At 42.3% G+C, this 24,218-nt stretch overlaps 1 protein-coding gene across 1 annotated transcript; it reads left to right on the top strand.

The window, feature by feature from the left end:
- Nucleotides 1-584: 584 nt before the first annotated feature.
- On the top strand, nucleotides 585-17,987 carry Defb1 (defensin beta 1). Its single transcript, XM_051169870.1, has 2 exons — nucleotides 585-751; nucleotides 17,504-17,987. Exons 1-2 carry the CDS (start codon nucleotides 691-693, stop codon nucleotides 17,650-17,652), a joined length of 210 nt encoding a protein of 69 aa, XP_051025827.1. The 5' UTR covers nucleotides 585-690; the 3' UTR covers nucleotides 17,653-17,987.
- The last annotated feature ends 6,231 nt before the right edge of the window (nucleotides 17,988-24,218 follow it).

The following is a 24,218-nucleotide window of genomic DNA, read 5'->3' as shown; positions in this document are numbered from 1 at the left end:
GGCAGCTCAGGCATAAGCCCAGTCCTCCATCCCCAACAATGGTTCTATGCGCTCCTCAGAATCCCCTTAATAAGCTCCACTCTTGCATGTTGTGCAGAGCCATTTATTGCTGCTTGTAAGTAGGATCCTTCATAATAGTCTATGAAATCTGCTCACAGATTTGCTCTGAAAATTCAATGCAAAATAAGATATTTTAAAACAGTACAATAACTAGACACGCAAGAACCTGGCTAAGGCCACACACCAAGTGGACAGTTGTGCCTCCCTGGACTTAGCTCAGGTCCTGTCTGCAGAGCCAGAGTCACCTGTTTGGGTTGCTGGGCTTTTAGAGGCTCTCTGAGCCTGTCTAATCTGAGGGGTCCAGGGGGTGTTGCTTTGCCTGGTGTGTCTTAGAATCCCAACCTGAGAATCAGAGCAGGATTGACAAAAGAAGCCTATTTCCGTTTTCCTGGCTGAAAAATAAATTCCAGCTAAAGCTGGAAAGAGCTGAGGCACCCACGGGACTTGGACTCTTCTCTTAACATGAGGTGTCATTAGAACCTTATTGTGGTTTGCAACGCCTCCTGTCAGCTCATTTATGAGGTTATGCAACCAGGGTTCCTATAAAAAAACAAGCTCATTCAGGCCTCAGCTCAGCTCCCTGGGAGTCTCACGTCCTCTCTGCACTCTTGGACCCTGACAGCCGCCGCCATGAAAACTCATTACTTTCTTCTGGTGATGCTATTTTTTCTTTTCTCCCAGATGGAGCCAGGTAAGCCTTGGGGACCTGTTGATGGGTCTGACTGGGACTGGGGACACAGAGGCTAAAGGCGAACAGATAATAGCTGCCTCTTCATCTTGCAAGTGTAGTGACAAAGCATCCTGAATGGCCTTTGGTCAACAACCCTGGGCAGCAGCAAAGTGAGCCTGGTAAGGATTCAGAGAGTAGTGGGTATCTCCAAGCCGTGGCCTTTGTCCCGCAAATGTAGGATATATCTGTATGGAAGTCTATCTGCCTGTGGTAGGATTCTTCAGACCGAGAGACTAGTTTTTGATCCAGAGACAGACACCACCTCAACTGGGTCTCTGGGTGGAGCCTCCCTGAGTATCCTGCTGCAGGCAGAGTGCCACTGCCCCTTCACCAGGCCAGCTCAGCCAGTTGTAAATGCCTGGAAATACCGGGTATGCAGTCAAGAGACGTCAGGTGACCTTTCACATCCCCTGGTAGCCACCACATTCTTCTGGCAAGGCGATCTTACCAAAGGAAGGGCTTGACATGGGTCCACAGGATGCCCAGATTCTCTTGGCCAAAGCAGCCTTTCCCTGGCATGGGAGACAGTAGGACTCTGAAGCAGTGATTAAGGACATATTTACCCCACAGCCATCTCTCAAGGTAATGTTGAAAAAGTCATGTATTTCCGAGTTTTAGTTTCCATATTCGTATCAAGAGGGTCCTAGGGAAGAAAGTTTAGTTGTGAAACGCTCTGGAAAATCCTGTTTTGTTTTTCTCCAGGCTATCATGCTAGCCTCTGGAGGTATGCGTCTGAAAATAGTTATTCCCCAATTTTCCCATGTGCAATCTGGGTCAGACTGCATTCCCAACACAGTTTTTTGTAGTGAGGAAATGGCCCATTAGAGAGGTAAAGAGATGAAGTTAATAAGTTACACTTTTTAAGAGTCTAGAAAATGCCAGTGCACACTGATAACACAGCACATGCTAATTGATACACTTTGGTATGTGTTGGGGGTCGGGGGTGGGAATGTTTTCACTGCATAAGAAGGAGAAATTTCCTTTTCGTGACCCAAACTCAAGAAAATTTAAAAGCGTATTTTTCAAAATGAAGACATTTTTTAATGTTTTTGGTTTTGTTTTGTTGAAACAGTGATTCTCTGTGTATCCCTGGCCATCCTGGAACTTGCTCTGTGGACCAGGTTGACCTCAAACTTACAGAGATCTGCCCACCTCTGTCTCTGAATGTTAGGATTAAAGGCATGCACCACCACTACTTGGCTATTTTTTTTTCTTATTTTTGTCTAGTACTCTAAATTTGATGCCAGGCAACTCATTCAAAGCATAGAAATAGGACCACCTCCGAAGGGTGGGCAGGTTCAGGTGTGCTTCCAGACCATTCATTGTAAGGATGGAGCTGGGATCCAGGACCACTTACCACGATTACTAGAAACTCCTAGGTACAAGCACTCTACTGCATACTTTTAGGATATGAATGCCCTAGCTGTATGGCCTGTGAGTACATGACTGGAAGCCACTTGTCTGGAAATAGCAATGATCAGGGCTTATCTCACCCCCAAAGCCCATTTATGGTGTTTGGATCATGCTGAGTCCCAAGGGCCAAGGAAGACCATCAAGGAGGCACTGCTGTACTGCTAGGTTTCATTTTGACCACAAGGAAGGCCGCAGTTTCATAAAAGTGTTTTCCTCTAGGATTGATACGCTGGCCTGGCCCTTATGCTTCTAGACGGGGGGGTGGGGGGGGGTGGGGAGAGGGGAGAATGAAATCCCCCAGGTGTCTTCTGCAATAAACAGGCAGGCTCCCAAGAGACTCCGGAGCCAGGCTGCTGGTAGACCTTGAATGCGCTTGGCCTAGGTTTGTTGTGTGAATTTTGACAGTTCTCAATTTGCTTTGTTTGGATACAGTTGTAAATTTTAGGTAAAAGTCATGTAGATTTGTAACATACCAAATGCCTTGTGGGGGGGGCGAACTGCAAAACAGTTATGTCTAGCTAGACACTGTACCCATCACCTCAGGCATTGGTTGTCATTGCCAATGCAGTTGCTTGGTTCTATGCTCACTCACTGTCTCTTAGCCTACACTTAACTGCTGAACTCAGAATAGAGTGTGGAAGTTGCTGCGTTTTGTTTCTGGTAAGGCTATGTGGGCTTGCAGCCTGATTTCATGTTCCCCTTGAGCATTCATAAGTACCAGTGGATCATTCCATCCTTTATTTCTGGCAAAGTTTTTAGACCTTACCTCATCTGACTGGTGCCCAGGACTCCATAGGACAAGACCATCTAGTTGACAAGCTTTTCCTGCTGGCAGATAAAGGAATGGACTCCCCACTATCTCCCTTTGAAAACAGAATGAGGTCAACATAACAAGACCTCAGCCTAGGTCTTTGGAAACCAAAGGTGCTTGAGGCTGCCACTGAGCAAATACTTAATGAGCAGCAACCAGGAACAGGTATTGCCAGGAAAAGGAGGAGGAGAAGGAGTCATGGAGAGTGACATCTCAGACTCTCTATAAACTTTCAACTTGAGAAGAAAATACAGCATAAAAATTAGTTATAAAAGCGAGTAACTACCTGCTCTGGAACAGGCTGTTAGGCTCAGCTGCTGAGAAACCTTGTAAAAAGATGACTTCCTCTGAGACATTTAGAAGGGCTTCTTTGAAGATGCTGAGATGGAAGGAGAGACGGAACTCCTTTTGGTGGGCATGATGTTTAAACCTTATCTCTTTCTCAACATTTAACAGTGACCATATGCCACATAAATTCAGGCACCTGGGAACCCCTGCTGGCAAAGCTGTGTCTCTCTCCGCTCCCCCCCACCCCCCCCCATTGCCCAGTCTTCTGTCTGTGAACCCAGAAGGACAGAGAGCTAATCCAGCCCACTGGTACAGGCATTCACAGCCCTACAAACTCCTACCTTCCTTACCTGCAAGCTCTAGACACAGCCCTGCTAGCCTTAGCCTATTCCCTGCCTTAAAATAGGCAAAGGACTCCAGGCGCTAGCCCCACGTGACCCCAGCCACCACCTTTTCTCCTCAGTGTCTCACCCAGGACTCCCCACCCTGACCTAATTATCGTAATTCTGCCTGCCCTCTTCCTGCAGAAGCTTCTGGTAACAGAAATCCACCTGCTATGATTTCCAGATCCCACCTAGAAGACACACATCCTGTTAGCTTGAAAAGCTAACAGCTTCCACATCTGGCTGGAGAAGGCCCCTAGTTAGCAGGATTGTAGGGTTCACCAGACAGACTCCAAAGCAGCCCCCAAAACAATGCCACGGGTTTCACGTCACAGCTGAAGGGGCAGCTCTGTGAGTGTCATCTGAGTGACCCAGGATCTCTTCCACATGGGGACTATGCCAGGATCGCTCTACAGATCTTTCCACGACTCAGCCAGGCTGATGACAAGGGCACGCTTCATCTCGGATCCCCTGAGAGATCACCAGGCACACGTTCTCACTCAACAAAGAGTCTAGACAGGCAATGCGTTCAAGCTCCATGAAGTTAAACAGAGATGATGCCAAGGTCTAATATCGGCCTCAGTTTCCTGCTGAACTAGGGTATTGGGAGCTACCAGAATTCAGGAGGCAGACTGACTTCTTTTATCTCTGTGCTGGTTTGCCCTGTGGTTGCTTTTCCTGGGAGTGGCAAGTGTGGTTGATTTCCTTCCCTCTTGGCTTAGATAGGCTGGTAGACACCCCTCCCTTCTCCTCCTCATGACTACACAAACACCCCACCTCCAAGTCAGCTTTTGACACCTCCAGTTGGTGGAACCGGCTTCCTCCTGGCCCCTCCCCAGCATGCTGGCAGCAAATTTCCTTGTCCTGGGTGACTTTCTCTCAGGAGTATGATAGCAAGGACTTTGGCAAGGTACATTTTATGATTGCTGTCCAGCCTCTGCTCACGGTCAAGGCCATAGGGTGTGTCTGAAGCCATTATCAGGAAACTGTTGGGTCTGCGTCTGAGGTTCTCTCTCTTGCTTCATGTCTGCTCTCAGTCTCATCCCCCCGCCCCGCCCCCGACCTCTTTGCAAGTGTGAGTTTCAACACCTATAGATTCTGTGGGAGAGATGGCTGAACTTGGGCGGGGGTAGAGGATGGGGGGGAGGGATGTCTCAACTTTTCTCAAACTACTGCCCCATAGCAATCCATTCCATTTCAATGAGAAGATCTTTTACTCTAAAACTTTTATCTTTTTAAAATTTTTAAAAATTAATTTATTCATATTACATCTCAATTGTTATCCCATCCCTTGTATCCTCCCATTCCTCCCTCCTTCCCATTTTCCCCTTACTCCCCTCCCCTATGACTGTGACTGAGGGGGACTTCCTCCCCCTGTATATGCTCATAGGGTATCAAGTCTCTTCTTGGTAGCCTGTTATTCTTCCTCTGAGTGCCACCAGGCCTCCCCATCCAGGGGACGTGGTCAAATATGGGGCACCAGAGTTTGTGTGAAAGTCAGTCCCCACTCTCCACTCACCTGTGAAGAACGTCCTGTCCATTGGCTAGATCTGGGTAGGGGTTCCAAATTTACTGCACCTATTGTCCTTGGCTGGTGCCATAGTTTGAGCAGGACCCCTGGGCCCAGATCGCCCTTCATAATGTTCTTGTAGGTTTCTAGGACCCTACGGATTCTTTTATTTCCCCATTCTCCCATGCTTCTCTCACGTAGAGTCCCAATAAGATGTCCTCCCCTCTGTCTCACTTTCCTGGTAACTGAAGACTTTCATGGGACATGCCCCTTGAGCTAGTGTCCAGATATAAGTGAGTATATACCATTTGACTCTTTCTGCTTCTGGGTTAACTCACTCATTATGATCATTTCTAGTTCAATCCATTTGTCCACAAATTTCGGGAATTCCTTGTTTTTAATAGCTGAGTAGTATTCCATAGTGTAAATGTACCACAGTAAAACTTTTATCTTTCACCAGAAATTCTTCAATCTCTCCTTGCAACTTTTATTTTAAAACGTCAACACTTGCCCATAATTTTATCATACAAACTCAGAGTGGCACCCAGGAGGCTCGGGGTGGATTTAAAGTAGAGAAATTGAGAATACAAAATCCTTGCATCCACAGCCTGATCAATGGCTGTTCATCCTCAGACACCACCCCCTACCCATATCTTAGTTCCCAGAAGGCAACTCTAGAAAGTTTATTTTCATAGACCTCTCATATAAAGATCAAATATTTCTCTCAGTCCTTTAATGTATCTTCCTCCTTAATATTTTTGGCCTTTCTTCCTTAAATCCCTAAGCATCTGCCCTATGCCTGGTCATGTTAATTTGACCTAAGTCCTATGCCAGGTTAGATAAGGTGGGAGTAGAGAGATGAATATCACTAGACTGTATTATTAAAAAGTATGAAAACTTCAAAGAATAAATTAATAAGTAAAGAATGATTACTGGGTAGATGTTTGGAATGTCTGGCAGACAAATCAGGATTGTACATTGTATTTACTTGAAATTAAATTACTATGAGTGTATGACAATAAGTACAGTTACCCTGTCTACAAGTTAGGGGGAGCAACATGTTACTTAGATAACTGGTAGCCATAAAAGAAAAATAAGCAGCCTTAGGGCATGACAGTGAGAGATACATGACAGCTTAGGTTTCTCAGTTGGCAATGTGAGAGCTCTGGCACTCTATGACGGGTCACACAGAGACTTGCTCTAGAACAGAGTGTGGCTGTACACTGACACTATACGCACTACGAAGTAGCTCCTCTCCACACATACATGCAATATCCTATGACACCAAAGGCCCCATTGCTCGTCCCAGTTCTCCCCCTTCTGCAGCCTCAATAGCCCCACTCTTGCTCCCATGGCGGCTTCATCTCATATGTCAGAGGCAACATTCAATGCGTAACTTTTATAGGCCTGGTTTTTCTCACTTAACGTGACAGTCTCTAGCTCCATACACCCTGGATGTGACTCCAGCACTTCAAAAAACTGTATTTCTATAAAGTTGTGTTATTTTCTAGTTTGTAGCTCCTACAATAAATTATAAAGTTGTAATTAGGTTCGGACATGCACTGTTCATACATGTTTAACATGAGAATATAGAGTACAAGTTGAGTCACATGATGAGAAGTGTTGGAATGTTCATGTAGCCCATCAGCCTTCAGGAGAAATCACAGATGAAATACTATGGCCAGTGAAAACATCTCTGTCCTTAAAATATATGTCCAAAGTGTAATTCCATAAATACAATAGAAAATCTCTATGGAGTTCAATGATTTTGTTGATGTAAAATGAACCAAAATAAAGTCTTTTTGAGAAAACAAAAGCCAACCAACCACACACACACATGCACACACACCATTGAGACTAAGTTCATTGCTGTTTGTGTCATTGATGTAAGACATTATTGAAACTAATGGCATACTTAGTTCCTGCCTTTTCATTTATTTACTTATTTATTTGGTTTATTTCAAAATAAGATTTCCCTGTGTAGCCCTGGCTGTCCTGGAATGCATCTAAAGACTAGGCTAGCCTTGAACTCACAGAGATCTGTCTGCCTCTGCTTCCCCAGTACTGGGGTTAAAGGTGTGCACCACCACTGCCTGCCTAATTCCTCCCTTTTCAAACATATTAAATACACAATTAACTGGGCTTATTAAATATTATTTATATTATTGAATATTAAATGTTATGTGTCTAATATACATATTAAATACACAATTAACTGGGCTTATTAAATATTATTTATATTATTGAATATTAAATGTTGTGCATTTAATATACATATTAAATACACAATAGAAAGGGTTTGTGTGGCATTTTTATTCATGGATATCTGGACTTTGAACAAATTCATGCCTTTATTACCTCATCCCTACCCTCCATTTCTCATATAATATTTCTAATTTCCTTTTTTCTTTATGTACTCATTTGTGCCCCGAGGTGTATGAGAGAACACCTGTGGTGCTTGACTCTCTGAGTCTGTCTTATTCCTCTCACTATGATGCTCATCACATTGACTCTCTTTCCTCAAATGACACTTTCTCATCACAGTGGCAGAAGAGAACTTCACATGTACACCCACCTGCTTAAGGACATCTAAGTTGGTTCCATGCCTTGGCTGCTGTGAATAGTCACTGAAGTAGCATGGAATTGTGGGTACCACTGCGATATGCTAACTTCCATCCTTTTAGAGCACACTTGGCGTTAGTGGTCTAGATCACGCAGTACTTTTGGTGTTGGCATCTAGTTTTTGTGAAGTCTGAGAGATGGGAATCAAATTTCTCTTCTACCTTGTGGGTTCTCAGCATCCTCAGCATCAGTTATTGTTAGCTGTGCTTGGCTGCAGTGTACGTAGACGTTCATCACTGAAGCAACGAAGTTTTCTTTCTTCTTCCTCACAGTTTCAGAAACGTCCATATTGATTGCCATGGTGGCAGCACTGCTTTAGATTCCCTCTGGAAATGTATGCTGTTCCTCTTTTTCTGTGTCCTCACCAGCATTGCTTGCTTATGTTCTCTTGGTGAATCTGACTGTAGTGAGATGAGACTCCAGAGTTGTTTTGATGGGCATTTCCCTGGTGAATGAAGAGGCTTACCAGCTTTTCATGTAATCACTGGAATTCTGTCCTTTTTTTTTTTCATTTGAAAATAATCTGTTTAATTCATTGTCTGCTTACTCGCTGGATGATTTTCTCTTTCAACTTTTAACTGTTGTGTTGAACTTGGTGTTACATTTCCAGGATATTAATCCTCTGCTAGGTGAACAGTTGGCAATGTGTTTCTCTGGTGTAGCCGCTGTCTCTTGATTGTGCAGTTTTCTCTGTTTTGCCAAAGCTTTATAATTGTATGAAAACCCATTTCAATATGTGTTGGTTGCTTTTGTGTCACTGTGACCAAATACATGATATGAACTGTATGAAAGGAGGAGACGCTCATTATGAGTGAGAGATTCAGAGCACTCAGCCCATGGTTGCTGGATCCCATGCACTTCTGAAGAACACCGTAGTGGGGGCATGTGGTGAAGATGCCCCTTAACCTCTTGGCAGGTAGGAGCCAAGAGACAGAGAGAAGAATCCCAGGGAGAAGGTGCCATAAGGAATTTCCCCCCAGATATATCTCATCTTCTAAATATTACAGAACATCTCCAAATTGACCATGAATTAATTAGAAAACAGAACCTTAAGACATGAGACTTTTGACACACCACCAAGTACTACTCAGAAAGTCTGTTTTATCTTGACATGACTTCATTATGTTTATCTACTCACTTCAGAGTTTTGTCTGATATGTCTTAACTGTCTTTGTTACAATCCAAGGTCAATTTTTGTAAAGATTGAGAGACAGGAGACAAGTCCAAGTCTTCTACATTGTGGGTGCTCAGTATGCTCAGCACCAGTTATTGGGGCAGTTATGTTTTGTTGCAGTGTATTTGGAAGTTCATCCCTGAGACAGAACAGCTTTGACTCAGTTTTGGAAGTGTCCATCCGTTGTGGCGGGAGGGCTGTGGCAGAACAGTGGTATGCACATAAGAATGGCCAGAATCAGACAGAGATGTCAATACTACCCCCAGCCCCAGCCCGCCCCCCACCCCCACTATTCCATCTGGTCCCAGTCTATGGGTTGTTGCTGCCCATACTCAGAGCATGTCTTCTCCCTTTCCTAAATCCTCTCTTGAAATCCACCACAGACACTAGTGCTCTGTATTTCTACTCTGCTAATCACTTCTTAATCTAAACAAGTTGATGATAAAAAATTATTCAGCATAACAACTTTGGCGCCTTTGATAACAGTGTGGGCACCTTCTATTCTGCTCTACTGGTTTGTATGTCTATTATTTCCATGCCAACATTCTATTATTTTTTTTTTACTATGGCTCTGTAGTACAGTTTTTTAAGTGTGTGTGTGTGTGTGTGTGTGTGTGTGTGTGTGTGTGTGTGTAGTGTTTTGTCTGCATGTATGGCTATGTACCACTTGCATGCTTGGTACTCACAGAAGTCAGAAGAGGGCTGGAGCTGCACACAGGATTTGAGCCATGATATGGGTGCTCAAACCGAACATCATTTAAAGGAAGTGGATAGAAGTGATCCTATGGAAAAGTAGGCAGCACTCAAAACCACTGAGGCATCTTTCCAGGCCCTCTTTTGTATAACCTGAAGTCAGGTGTTGTGATTCTCCAACACTGCTCTTTCTGTTCAGGGATACTTTAGTTATTTTGGAGTTATTTGCCTTTCTCTATACTTAAGGACTGTGTTTTGTTCTATTTCTGTGAAGGATGGTATTGAATTTTGATAGGAAATTCCTCAACTTTGTAGACCACTTGCAGTGAAATGTTCTTCATGATCCATAAGCTTGAGATGTCTTTCTATCTTCTATTGTCTTCATTTTCTCTCTTTGGTGCTTTGGAGGTTTCATTCTAGAGGTCTTTAAGATCTTTATTATGACACCGGGCATGGTGGCACACACCTTTAATCCCAGCATTCGGGAGGCAGAGGCAGGCGGATCACTGTGAGTTCGAGGCCAGCCTGGTCTACAAAGTGAGTCCAGAATGGCCAAGGCTACACAGAGAAATCCTGTCTCGAAAAACCAAAAAAAAAAAAAAAAAAAAAAGATCTTTATTATGCATGTGTAAAATAATTGTACATAAATTATGCATAAGTATGAATATTTAGGCCATGTCAAATGGGCTTGCCTTTCTGATTTCTTTTCTAGCAAGTAGAAGAAAGCTACTTACTTCTATATTGACCATGTAGCTCATAGTTTGCTGAAAATGTTTTCTTATATCTAAGTCTTTTGGTAGATGGATTCTTTCTAGTTTTCTGTTTGTTTATTTGATATAGGATCACATCATCTGCAACTAGGTATAATTTCTTTCCTACTTGCATCCCTTCTGTTTCTTTGTTTTTGCCTTATTTTTCCTAGCACTGTTGTAGTTTAAACAGGAAATGTCTCCCATTGGCTCATATATTTGAATAATTATTCACAATAATTGTGCTATTTGGTTATGGAACTCTTAGGAGCTAGAAAGCTGCTGGAAGAAGTGTTTAATTGGGGCGTGGGGCTTTGAGGGTTTGGAGCTTTGCTCCACTTCCTGTTCTTGTTCTCTTTCCCATACGTAGATGAAGTGTGACCAGTCAGCTCCCTGCTCTTCCTGCGTGTTTGTAGTTACTGTTGCTGTTTGTGGGTAGTTGAGTAAGAATGGCTTCCATATGCTTGAATACTTGGTCTCCAGTTGGCGGAACTGTTTGGGAAGAATTAGGAGATGTGTCTTTGTGTCCTTGTCAGAGGAAGTGTGTTGTGGGGATGGGATGTAAGATTTCAAAAGCCTCCCCACAGCCCAGTGTGCTCTTCTCTCTGCCTCTTGTTTGTGGGCCAGCTATTAAAAACAAGGAAATCTTGAAATTTGCAGGGAAATGGATGGAACTAGAAATGATCGTCCTGAGTGAGGCAATCCAAACCCAGAAAGATACATATAGTATATATTCACTTGTAAGTGGATATTAGTCTAATATAGATTTCCTCTAAGAGACTCCACCTAGCACCGGATCAGGACAGATGCTGGGATTTGTTACTTGACTCTAGTCGGAGCCCTGAGAGTGGTACAGAAGAATAGAGGGATGGAAGGATCCAGAGTGTTCAGGAGCCCCACAAGGAGACCACCAAGGCCAGCAAATGTGGACCCAAGGTAGCCCACACAAACTGTTGTACTAACCAAGGACAATTCATGCAGTATACCTAGACCCCCTGTTCAGATCTAGCTCGTTTTCCACAATTGGGGAGAGAGCAAGAACTGCCTCTGACATGAACTCAGGTGCCCCCCGATTTGATCATTTCCCCTTGATGGGGAAGCCCATCAGGCATAAAAAGAAAGGAAAAGCAGGCTATCCAGATGAGACCTGATTGGCTATGGTCATATGGTAGGGGAGGAGGTCCCCTTCAATCATAGGTCTGGGGAGGGATTAGGGTGGATGAGAGAGGGAGGGTGGGAACAGGAAGATACAAGCCAGGGGATAACAATCAAGATGTAATCTGAACAAAGTATAATAAAAAAAATTTTTAAAAGATGTTAGCTCTCAGGTGTTCCTGCTCACATGTCCTTATTTCAACATTGATGACTGTAATGCTTTGCATCTGTAAGCCCAATTTGATGCCTTCTTTTGTAAATTGCCTTGGTGTTTTATCACAACAGTAGAAAACTAACCAAGACACCATGCCTTCTCCCACCACAATGCATTCTGTCCCTATGAATCATTAAGAAAGATAAGCCCATCCTCCCTTAAGTTGCTTTTGCCTTGGTGTTCTGTCACAGCACCAGATAAGTAACCAGTAGCAAAACCGGTACCAGAAAAGTGGAGTCATGCTGTGAAAAGCAAGATCATATTGTTTTCATGAGGAATTTGAGGGAAATTTTGGAGCTTTATACTAGAAAAGCCACTGGATTCTGTAAACAGAGATAAATAAGCTACTCTGGCAGAATTCTGGAAGACAGTAATTCTGAAAGACCTTTAGTAGGTGGAGGCCTGGCTCATGAGTTTTCAGAGGAGAAAATGATTCAGTTTGTACCTGGCCAGAGGCCAAAGAATCTGGTTGCTTTCTGCCTGTGACCTAAGAGTATGTATGAGGCTAAATTAAAAGTAATGAGTTGATTTTCATTGTTGTCGTTGTTATGGAGCTGAGTCTGTGGCGTGGCTATCAGTGATTACAGTTACGCAGCTCGACAAGTATGGTAGGAAGAAATAAAAAAACGTGCAGCTTGGAAAGAAAAGGCCACTAGGAAACTTAAAACTTCAGTGCTGAAAAAGAGCTCATAGTTGTTAAAGAGGGTCGGCAAAAGAACAACAGGAAATGTGCTGTGAAGACAATGCCCTACTCGGACGGACTGTGAGAGCTGTGTTCAGAAGCTTCTGTAACTGTTTATTGGTTCCTATGTCATTATTTTCAGGTCTAACTGACATTTACTGTTTTATTTCCTTCTTACTGATTTGGAGTTTGGGTTGGTATTACTTTTTATGATTTATTTATTTATTATTTGTACAGTAAGTATTCTGCCCACATGTGTGCCTGCAGAAGGGGCTGCCAGATCTCATTATAGATGGTCGTGAGCCACTATGTGGTTGCTGGGAATTGAACTCAGGACCTTTGGAAGAACAGACAGTGTTCTAACCTCTGAGCCATCTCTCCAGCCCCTTGATGTGACTTTTTTTTTTTTAATACCTAAAGGTGTGTCATTATCTTACTTGAGATCTTATATTTTTATTCTAAGCACCGACAGGTACAAATGTCCTCCTTAGAATGCCCATTGGTATACCCATGGGTTGAAGTAATTGGCAATTGGTTGTTTCAATTGGTTGGGTGTCTTTGTTGTTGTTTTTGAGGTTGTTTGTTTGTTTGGTTTGGTTTTTTTTTTTTTTTTTTTTTTTTTTTTGGTTTTTCGAGACAGGGTTTCTCTGTGTAGCCTTGGCTGTCCTAGACTTGCTTTGTAGACCAGGCTGGCTACCCTGAAACTCACTATGTAGATCAGGCCTTGAACTCACAGAGATTCACCTGCCCTTGCCTCATAAGTGCTGAGATTAAAGGCTTGCATCACTACCACCTGGTTTCTATGAAAATTTTAATCCCTTTCCCCTGCTGATTTTTTTCAAAACTAAGCTTTATATTTTTTTCAATATATTCATGTGTTTGAGGCTTTTCTCTTGAGGCTAATTTCTAATTTTATTTTACTGTAATCTGATAAAATACAAAAGATTTCAATATTTATTTGTTAAAACTTCTTTTGTGCATTTTAGAACCTTGGGATGGAATAGTATGTGGCTGTCCTTACAATCATTTGATCTTGCTTACAATTACTCTAAAGTTTCTGTGTTCATTTTTGTCTGGGGTATTCCGTACTGACACTTGGAGTGCTGTTACCATTCATTAGTGCTGAATTTTAATCTTTCTCTCTCTCTCTTCATGCTCAGTAGCATTTGCTTTATGAAACTGGACCCACCAAAATAGTGAATATACATTACAATCATTACATCTTCTTTCTTTTACATTTTTTGGGATTTTCATACATAAGTATTATATTTGTATCATTCCACTCAAATCTCTCCCCTTCTAATGCTTCCTACATTCTCCCACTCCCTCTCAAACTTATTGCCTCTTTTTTGATTGTTAGTGTTACGTATATAAATACATATACATATGTAAGCACAACCTGTTCTATCTATTTAGTGTTGTTCATATGTATATGTGTTTAGGGGTAGATAACCTATCATGGGCTCATCTCTGGAACACACACTCTCAGCAACCATTAACTTCACCTGTGAGTTGGGCCTTATGAGATTTCCCCCATCAAGGTTGTAATGTCAGCTGAAATTGTTGTTGTACAGGTCTCATTTGGGCAACTGTATTTTTAAGATTTCACAGTTAGAGCTCACAGTCATACACTGAGTAAATCGTCTCTCAGAAAGTATCCTGATCCTTTCTTCTTACATTCTTCTCATTTCCCTTCATCACATCTTCTCCACTGGTTATGCGCTTTGTTACTATATAGTGACATTCTTCATCACTTATGGCTACTTTTTGTTTAACGTCTACTTGGTTGGCCAGGTGGTGGTAGTGTACACCTTTTAACCCCAGTCCTTGAGAGGCAGAGACAGGGGGTCTCTGAGTTTGAGGCCAGCCTGGTGAACAGAGTGAGTTCCAGGATGCTCAAGGCTACACAGAGAAACCCTATCTTGAAAAACCAAGAAAACCCCACTTGATTGAATATGAATAGTTACTCTTGCTCCTTTTTAGATTACATTTAGTCATTCTTTCACTGTCTGGTGAAAGTGTGTCTTTTCTGGTGTAGTTGGATTTTAAAGACATCAAAGAGTTGGGTATTGTTTTTCCTCTAATCAGCCATCTTGTCATTTAATTATCGCATTAAGGGCATTCTAGAACTACTGTTGGAAGGTTGTACTAATTCCAATAATTTTTTTACTGGTTGTTTTAAAAGCTTGTTCTCTCTCTTTTGCTGAGTTATTGAGTTGAATTCTTTCCATTTGTTAGTCTCATAAAATTTATCCTTTCTGAAGGTTTCATGATTATCACCAACTTTATTCATCATCTATGCATAGGGTGGTTTTAATGAATTCTTTATTATATTTATTTTTATATATGCATCTGTATTATTATGTGTAAATAAAATAAACTACATACAGCAAGAAGAATCACAAAACAGTCAAGAATAATAAAAATGTTACATTCATAATGTTTTTAGCTATTTGAATTTGGCAACCTTGAAGAAAACAATTTTCCTATCTTGGTGAGACTAAAATTCTCAATGTAAATCAATATCTATCATATCTCATCTCTATCAACTTAAAACATCCATCTAGACCTAAAAACATCTTAACCTCCAAACAACTAAGCTTAATTGTAAGACTAAACTATCTGGTCTTCAACCTCACCAGAGACTTGAGAAGGAATAAAATTTAATTACCTGAGTGAACTGGAAGTGCAGGTTAGTAGCTTCCAAAATGAAAAAATGGCAAAGACAGTTTGCTGCCTGAACAGTCACCTAATACTCTCTATAATGATTGGCATCATTTTCAGCCTTCTGCCCCAATATATCTGAAAGACATATTTGTGAGGCAGGAACTATTGATGACTTGCTTACCCTATCTTGGCAGAGTTTGGCCATCAACTCTGCCTGCATCCGAGCTTGCCAATTTTTAGGCAGAATTATATCTTGCCCAGTGGCTGATTTGCTACATTTGAAGCCATCTCCATAAGGAGGTTCTTTGATGTTCATCTTCTTTGAGGTAGGCTGGGTGTTGCCAGGAGTTAACCTGTCTTGTAAAAGAATCTTTAAAATAATAAAAACATCTTTAAGTGCCATGTGCTGTAGGTCTCTGAAACTTTGCATAGGATAGTTTTAATTATCTTATGCAAGATTACCAAACTGGTCATGAACTATTTTAGCTGGTGTCTATCCTATAAAGTCTTTATTTCCCTACATTAAGAGAAGCTTTGCTGTGTATAGTAATATTGGTTGAATATTGGTTAGATCTATTTTCTCCAAGGGCTGGAAATATATACCACTATGTACTTTCTCTTAGCCTTTAATGTTTGCACTGAGAACTTTATATGTAATCTGTTGTTTATGTCCAGAGCTTTCAGCAGTCTTTCTTTGTTTTATACTAAAACCATCTTAACTATTACTTGGCATGGACAATCTTTTCACTGATCATGTCTATTTTTTTAATTACCTTCTCTTCTAGAATGGTCAGTCTTTCTCTAGATTTGGTAACATTCACCTACAATCCATAGGTTTTCATTTACTTCAGCTGGCATCTCTTTTATTGCTACCTGAAAATAAAACTTTGTCAAAGATAACTTTAAATCCTTATAGTCTATCTTGTGGTGGATCTAGACTACGGTGATGATCTACACTGGGTTTTTGATATTTGCTTTAATGTTTAACATTTAGAATCTGCCTTCGCTGAAAGTTTCCCCCAACTTGCTGAATTTCTCATCTAAATCTCACATTGACCTTTTAAAATTTGACTTATCTTTGAATTCTTCCTGATTTTATAGATCATTTTAAAACTAGGTTTTGAATGCCTTCTGTAAATTCAGCCATTTCAACATTTTGGATTCACTTTTATTGAAGAGTCAGGAAAATGTGGAGCCATTACACCTTTATTTCTTGTCTTTCTTCTCTGGCTACATTGTAATTTGTGCTTCTCCCTTTCTACTCCTGTAGTTTTGCAGTTTAGTTGACACGAGGCTCAGGGATATTGAGTCATTTATCTCTGATGTCTAAACAAATTAGAGCAGAAGGAGTGGTCTCAATGCCAACCTCTGACCTGCCGTGGTGTTCACTATGACTAGCACTGGCCTAAATTCCTGTCAGTGGCCTCCACGTGCAGGCCTATAAATGCAGTCTGTATAGAAATTGGCTTTGGACAGATCAGCTGGTGAGCTGAGTGTGTGAACCATTTAGTTGGTCATTCCCTTACACCAATGGTGTAAGAGTCATTCCCTTACACTCACTGCAAATGAATGCTCTGAGAGTATAGAAAATATTTAACCTACATCAATTAATTGTTTGAAAGTTTAATACATTATATTTTGATTATGTTTACTCCTTTGTAATTTCTCTCAGATTCATACCCATTCTATCTTTACTCAAGATTTTTTTTAAAGCCTGAGTCAAACTAAAATTGGCAAAGCTGAGTATGTGGCCATCCACTAGAATGTAGTCAATGTACTAGGGGACACAGCCTTAAGGGAACTAACTCTCCCTCCCCTGAAAGCCATAAACCACCAACAACTTCCTCAGCTAGGGATGAAACTTCAAGACCACATTGTCCTGAAAATTTAAGTCAGACAAGTATGCATATATTTTTGATATAATATTTTATTAATTTGTCAAATGAATACAACGTATTTTGGTTATATTCTCCCTCCTATGATTTACCTTCATATTTCCATCTCTTCCAACTTCTTAATCCTCCCCTCCTTTAAATAATGCACTGAATTCAACTGATTCTGCCTTGTACTTATGGGTTTAGACCCATCTACTGGGCCACAGTTGACTATCAGGGCCTATACTTTTAAAGAAAACTGAGCTTTTACCCCTTATAAGTTATCAAGTATCAAATAGCATTTTGTTCAGGGTAGGGCCTTGTGAGCCCCTCTTCACTGAGTATTGAAGTGTAGCCTCAAGACCAATTCCATAGCAACTGCCTGTAAGATAGGATCGTCTGTCTTGTGTTTACCAAATGTTCTCAAATCTTTGTGGTTATGGCTAAAAGTCTAAACACACCTGTTCTCCCCTTGTAGGTGCCGGCATTCTCACAGGTCTTGGACACAGAACAGAACAATACCGATGTCTCCAAAATGGAGGCTTCTGTCTCCGCTCCAGCTGCCCTTCCACTACCAGGCAACAGGGAACCTGTAAACCAGATAAACCCAACTGTTGTAGGGCCTGATAGCGATTTGAAGAATGAACATAAAAGACGAGTGAGGGCTTGTAAAATTAGTATTTTAATAAAGGAAGTGTTTTCTGAAGCATATTCACATCAGATCAAAATAAATTTTATGTCTCAGTTTAGAAGAGGTTTTTTTAAAAGTGTAAGGCTTAGAACAAAAGGTGGGAAAATCCAGAACACCTGCCTGTCCCTGAGTAACGATGGTCACCATTTGAGTGATATCACTTCTACTTAATTCTGTCACCAAACTACATGCACCCAGTGCAGGAAGGCCACTCAGAACTCAACAGTGAACACAGTTCTCAGCCCTCCCAAGGCCTCCCAGAGGATGACTTTCTCATGCCCTCAGCAGTTAGTTAAGTGAGGCCCCATCTGCAGACCCAAGACTGATGTCTTTTCTTACAGGGTTTGGTGCCATGGATGGATTAACCTTAGTATCAAAACCTCATTTGCAACTGTAAGTTGTCCCACCAAAGCTCTTACTTCATGGATAACGTCTAGCTTTCCAGATTGGTACTTTTTAAAAAAGATTCAGCCTAGCTATGTATCAACATCTCTGTGTGTCAGTTCTTTCTCACTGTTGTATCTTCAGAAACACATCGGTGGATGAAAGCAATCATGACATTCAGTTTTTCCCGAAAATTCTCTTCTATCTCCTTAATGGTACACATAGTGCTGTGGTGTTCTTTCTTCCCTGCCCTCCCCAGACAAGGTTTTTCTGTGTAACAACCTTGGCTGTCCTGGACTCACTTTGTAGACCAGGCTGGCCTCAGACTCACAGAGATCCACCTGCCTCTGCCTCCCGAGTGCTGGGATTAAAGGCGTGTGCCACCATGCCCCGTGGCTGTGTTTTTTTTTTTTTAAATCTGCCTCAGCAACTTCATCTTATGCTTATGGCTTTATTCCCACAGTCAAAATGAAAGTCCTATTTTAAAAAGAATTTATTTCCCAGTCCACACAAATATTCATTAATGAGATGATCTTTTCTGTAGAGAAAAGCTGAGCAAGGGAGATGCTGGCATTGAGTGGGATGTCGACTGGACCCAAGAACCCTCAGTAACACACACAGTGGTTTAAATCCATGCCTTGAATCTCTTCCTTAACCTTAAAACCCAAGCAACAAACCAGAATAATTCCACCCTGGGAACAAACCCCAGTGAATGTGGGGCCCCTCCTTCCTATACCCAACTTAGATTTTTCTTAGAAATTATCTGCTTATACCAATGTCAAATTAAAGTAAAAGTCAAAAAGAATGAGCCTTCAAGAACACTTTTATTGAGAAGAAATAAATACCATCGCAGATCATTACAACGCAAAGCACTGTAACAGGAACAGACAAGGCGTGGCAAACCTTGGGCATATTGAAGACGGTGAAGCAGAGGGAAGTTTGCACAAATAAAAAGTCTGATTACATCAGACATTTTGGAACAACACACTTTGGTGAGAATGACTACCTAGAGTGGTCACAACCATCCTTTGAACACAGAATTTCTGGCAGATGATTTTGCAGAAATCCTCCTGAATAAGGTTGTGGTGGCCTCCATCACAGCTGGAGACTCATTGGACTCCAGTGAACTTTCACTGGGAGTGTCTATTGTGATGGTCACCAGCAGGTTTTGTGGCTAAGAACTTTCTTATAACCTCCTGGTCTCATTTGTAATTTTTGTAGGGGGTGATAGAAGTGACTTTAGTTTTACTCCAACAACTACTGCATCCCCCCCGCAACACAATTACAACAAAAACTGTGACACCATCTTTTTTATATCACTTCCAAGACTCCACACAATCTCGCCTGTGTCCCTGAAGAGGTCATCCTGAATTTTACACTGGTTCTGCTTTCCATTTCAGCAGTCAACCCACCACCCCTTTAGAGGTTATACATTAGCACTTGGGTTTCTCACACCCTAGACTCAGTCATCCTCATCACATACTGGTTCAAATTTAGTGGTTGCATTTTTATTGATGTGATAATTACAACCTATAAAACAAATTAATATACAATAACAAAAGATATTGCAATTTATATAGAAGAAATTAACATGGGGCGTACAGTTTCATAAGGCTGGAGACCATGGCCATTATGGCAGGGAGTACAGCAGAAGTCAGGCATGGCACAGAGACTGTAGCTGAACACTCATGTCTTGCAACTCAACCACAAGGCAGAGAGAGAGAGAGAGAGAGAGAGAGAGAGAGAGAGAGAGAGAGAGAGAGAGAGAGAGAGAGAATGAACGTGGGGTACATTATGCTATGATGCACGTGTGTACTCCGAAGGACAACTTTGTGGACTCTTTCTTACTTCCACATGGGTTCTAGACATAGAATTCAGTTGCCAAGCTTGTGTGGCAACTGCTTTTACTATCTGAGCCATTTTGTCTGCCCTAGTACAACTATTATAACAAAGTATAACAAAGTGCATGGAAGCCTCTCAATAAACTACTGGTAAATTCCACTACTATTGTTCCCTCTCACTTTTGGTATTCATGCAAACAAATATATATATATATGAAAGATATATCTGTACCTGAATTCATTGCTACATTATTCATCATGCCAGAAATACAGAACCAGCATAGGTTTACATCATGGAAGAATGAAAATGTATACACTAACTGAGCCTGCTTCCACCGTCTCTATCTTCTCATGTCTGTTTCTGATCCCACAGCTCCTATACAGGCTTTCCTTGGTGAGTTCTTCCAGAACCAAGATCATTTTAAAGTCCAAGCCTAGCTTGGACATGCAGTTTGTGCATTGACTGCCTGGCAGGTTCCCTCCGGAAGGAGCCTCACCTTGCCCATACTCCCAGGCCTAGCTCCTGCCATGTAGCATTAAGCCTGTTTTGCTGAGTGATATTCCCAGAGCTTCAATCACCAGCACCATCAATACACTCTCTGGTCCAGCTCTGAGTCCGCTGCTCCTGTACTGCTCAGCCAGGTTAGACCTCACATCAGACACACCACTAATAAAAGAAGTTTATATTCCTGGGTCACGTCATGAAAACACAGCAGCATGAAAGGCCATGACACTATGAACACTCAAATCTACTGGACCATAGGGTCATAGGTCCATAGAAAGGTGTCTAATAATTACCTAGATGTTCCCAATGACACAGAATTAAAAGAAAAAACAATAACAAACATTAGATAATTCGAGCTTGAAGAAGACATAAACAAATACCTCAATGCACTTAAGGAGGATAAAAATAAATCCCCGAGAGATCCAAGATGGCGGTGAGCAGTGTGGATCATGTTTGGAGGCTCCAGTGAACAGTTCAAGGAATTGCACAGATTTCTGAGCCAGGAACACCGAGGTCCCCACACCATGGCAGCAGGAGTGCTCCACATTTCGGAGGGACCAGGGTGCGGAGGACCTGCGTGCCCCTGCACAAGGGAGGAGCACAGATTTTCTAGGATCGAAGCAGCAGTGGCAGAGGCAGCAGCAGCAGCAGCAGCACCAGTGGCACCAGCGTCAGCAGCGGCGGTGGCTGAGGTTTGCAGCTCAGAGCCTTCTGGTGGAGGTGATTGGTGTGGTGGCTGGTGGGAGTTGCTTTGGGAGAGGGGACTCTGGGCAGGATTTGGGTTGAGTGGTGCCTTGGGACACAGACTGGACTCGGCGGACAGTTTGGCCCCAGAGTAACGGGTTCAGCTCAGTGCGCAGTGACGTGGAGATGCTGGCTCAGTTCAGCAAGCAATTCTGCCCAAGGCATTAGCTCAGCGCAGCCACAGCTCCCCTGCTGTGACACAGGCTGGGCAGAGTGCTCAGTTCCACCCTAGGCAGCAGCTCAGCTCAGCCGCAGTTCTCCAGCTATGACGCCAGCAGGGCGGAGTGCTCAGTTCCACCGGAGGCGCTAGCTCAACGGAGCTGCAATTCTCCTGCTGTGGCGCGGGCTGGGTGGAGTGCTCAGTTCCACAGGAGGTGCTAGTTCGGCTCAGCAAACAGTTCTGCCTGAGACACTAGCTCAGCTCGCGGGCAGTTCTGGGGCATTGACACAGGCTGAGGTCAGCACAGATTCAGCCCAGAGGCACTAGCTGGACTTGCCAGGCAGATTGGGCCCAGAGACTCTAGCTGAGCTGTGCACACAGGCTCGGTGGCCCTAAGACTCTGGCTGGACTATCCACGCAGTTTAGGACCAGAGTCCCGGCCTGAACTCAGCACGCAGTGTGAGTCCAGAGTCCCTTGCTGAGCTCAGTGCACAATTCCGCCCCAGAGACTCAGGTGGAGCTCAGCGTGCAGTTTGGGGCCAGAGTCCCTAACTGTGCTTGGCAGACAGATTGGGCCCAGAGACTCTAGCTGAGCTTTTGGCACAGTCCTGGCTCTAAGACTCTGGTGGGACACAGTGTGCAGTTTGAATCCAGAATTCCTGGCTGAGCTTGGCGGACAGTTCGGGCCCTGAGTCAATAACTGACCACAGCACGCACTTTGGGCCAAAGCCACTAGCTGAGCTTGGTGCGCAGTCCCAGACCAAAAATTCTGGCTGGACCCTGTGTGTGTTTTAGGCCCAGAATCCCTAGCTGAGCTTGGCGGACGGTTCAGGCCCTGAGAATCAAGCTGAGTTCGGCCCGTGGTTCAGGCCCAGTGTTCCTGGCTGGACTTGGCAGGGGACACAGAAGGCTGTGGATACCTTGGCCTGACCCAACACTCATTCAGAGACCCAGAATGATTGCAGGACCCACAGGACAGGGGAGCTGAGGATCACTGGCTGTGAGAGTCTAAAACAACAGGGCTAACCTCCTACCATTCACACCAGTGAAGCATTAGAGCTTCCAGCCTAGGGAAATTGTGAGAAATCAAGTGAATCTATCATCAGACTCCCTCCATCCAACTCTGGAAGCTACCCAACAAAAACAAAGATGGCAAGATGTCTAAAGGACAGCAAAAAGTATACGCAAAAAAAAAAACAAAAAAACAACAACAAAAAAACAACCAACATGGCATCTCCAGTTTCTAGCTATCACAAAGAAAACAACCCAGAGAACTCAAATACAACGGAAATACAAGAAAATGACCTCAAATCCTTAGTAATGAGGATGATAATGAAGGAAACAAATAAAATTGGTAATCAAATGCAGGAAGACGCAGCCAAACAGGAGAGAGACATAAAAGAAGCACATAGAGCGGAACTGGAAAATTTTTCAGGAAAATGCAAACAACCAGATGAAAGAAATAAATAAAACGCTTCAAGCTCTGAAGACCTATAAAGAGGCAATGGAAGAAACTCAGGAATTTACAAACAATCAGATGAAAAAAATAAAAAAATCAGTTCAAGATCTGAAAATGAAAATGTATTCAATGATAAACACACAGACAGAAGAAAAATGAGAACGGGGGACCTCAGAGAAGAAGGCGATCAACACAGAGAAGAAGGTGAGCTTTTCTAACAGAATCCAAGAGCTGGAAGAACGAATCTCAGGTCTAGAAGATACAATCACAGATCTTGAAGCAACCATTAAAGAAAATGCCAACTCTGGAAAACTCCTGACACAAAACATCCAAGAAATTAAGGACATCATGAAAAGAAGAAATCTGAGGATAATAGGCATTGAAGAAAGAGAAGATATCAGATTCCAAGGCCCAGAAACTATTCTCAACAAAATCATAGAAGAAAATTTCCCTAATCTAAAGAAAGATGCCTATAAACATACAAGAGGCCTATAGAACACCAAATAGAATTGATCAGAAAAGAAAAACTGCCTGTCACATAATAACCAAAACACAAAACATACAGAACAAAGAAAAAATATTAAAAGCTGCAAGGGAAAAGGGCCAAATAACATTTAATGGCAAACCTATCAAAATTACAGGTGACTTCTCAGCAGAGACCATAAAAGCCAGAAGGGCCTGGACAGAGATCCTGCAAACCCTAAGAGACCACAGATGCCAGGCCAGATTACTTTACCCAGCAAAACTATCAATAACCATTGATGGAGAAAACAAAATGTTCCATGACAAAAACAAATTCCAACAGTACCTGTCCACAAATCTAGCTTTACAGAAGGTACTAGAAGGAAAACTTCATCCCAAAGGGTCAAGCTACAACCAAAACTACTCAGGAAATAGATAACTATCCCATGGCAAAACCACAACGACACAAACGCTTGACTGGAAGCAACATCAAAATTAAGACTCTGAACAGTCACTGGTCATTAATATCTCTCAACATCAATGGTCTCAATTCTCAAATAAAAAGACACAGACTAACTAAATGGGTGAATAAACAAGATCCAACATTCTTCTGCATTCAAGAAACACATCTCACCCATAATGAAAGGCATTACCTCAGGGTAAAAGTTTGGAAAAAATATTCGAAGCAAATTGTCACAAGAAGCAAGCAGGCATAGCCATTTTAGTATCAAACAAAATAGACTTTCAACCAAATTTAATCAAAAGGGATGATGAAGGACACTTCATACTCATCAAAGGTAAAGTCGACCTAGATGACATCACAATTCTGAACATCTATGCTCCCAATAAAAGGGCACCCACATTTGTAAAAGATCTGCTAAAAAAAAAAAGCTTAAACCACACATCGATCCCCACACAATAATAGTGGAAGACTTCAACACCCCACT

The sequence above is a fragment of the Acomys russatus genome, chromosome 27 (genome assembly GCF_903995435.1).
Source record: "Acomys russatus chromosome 27, mAcoRus1.1, whole genome shotgun sequence".
Lineage (NCBI taxonomy): Eukaryota > Metazoa > Chordata > Mammalia > Rodentia > Muridae > Acomys > Acomys russatus.
Note: the sequence above shows the minus strand (reverse complement) of the source record. Positions and strands in the feature narration are given on the sequence as shown.

Coding starts and splice junctions, on each gene's coding strand:
- Defb1 (XM_051169870.1), top strand. CDS start 691: ATGAAAACTCATTACTTTCTTCTGGTGATGCTATTTTTTCTTTTCTCC. Junction 752..17,503: donor TTTCTCCCAGATGGAGCCAG/GTAAGCCTTGGG, acceptor CTCCCCTTGTAG/GTGCCGGCATTCTCACAGGT.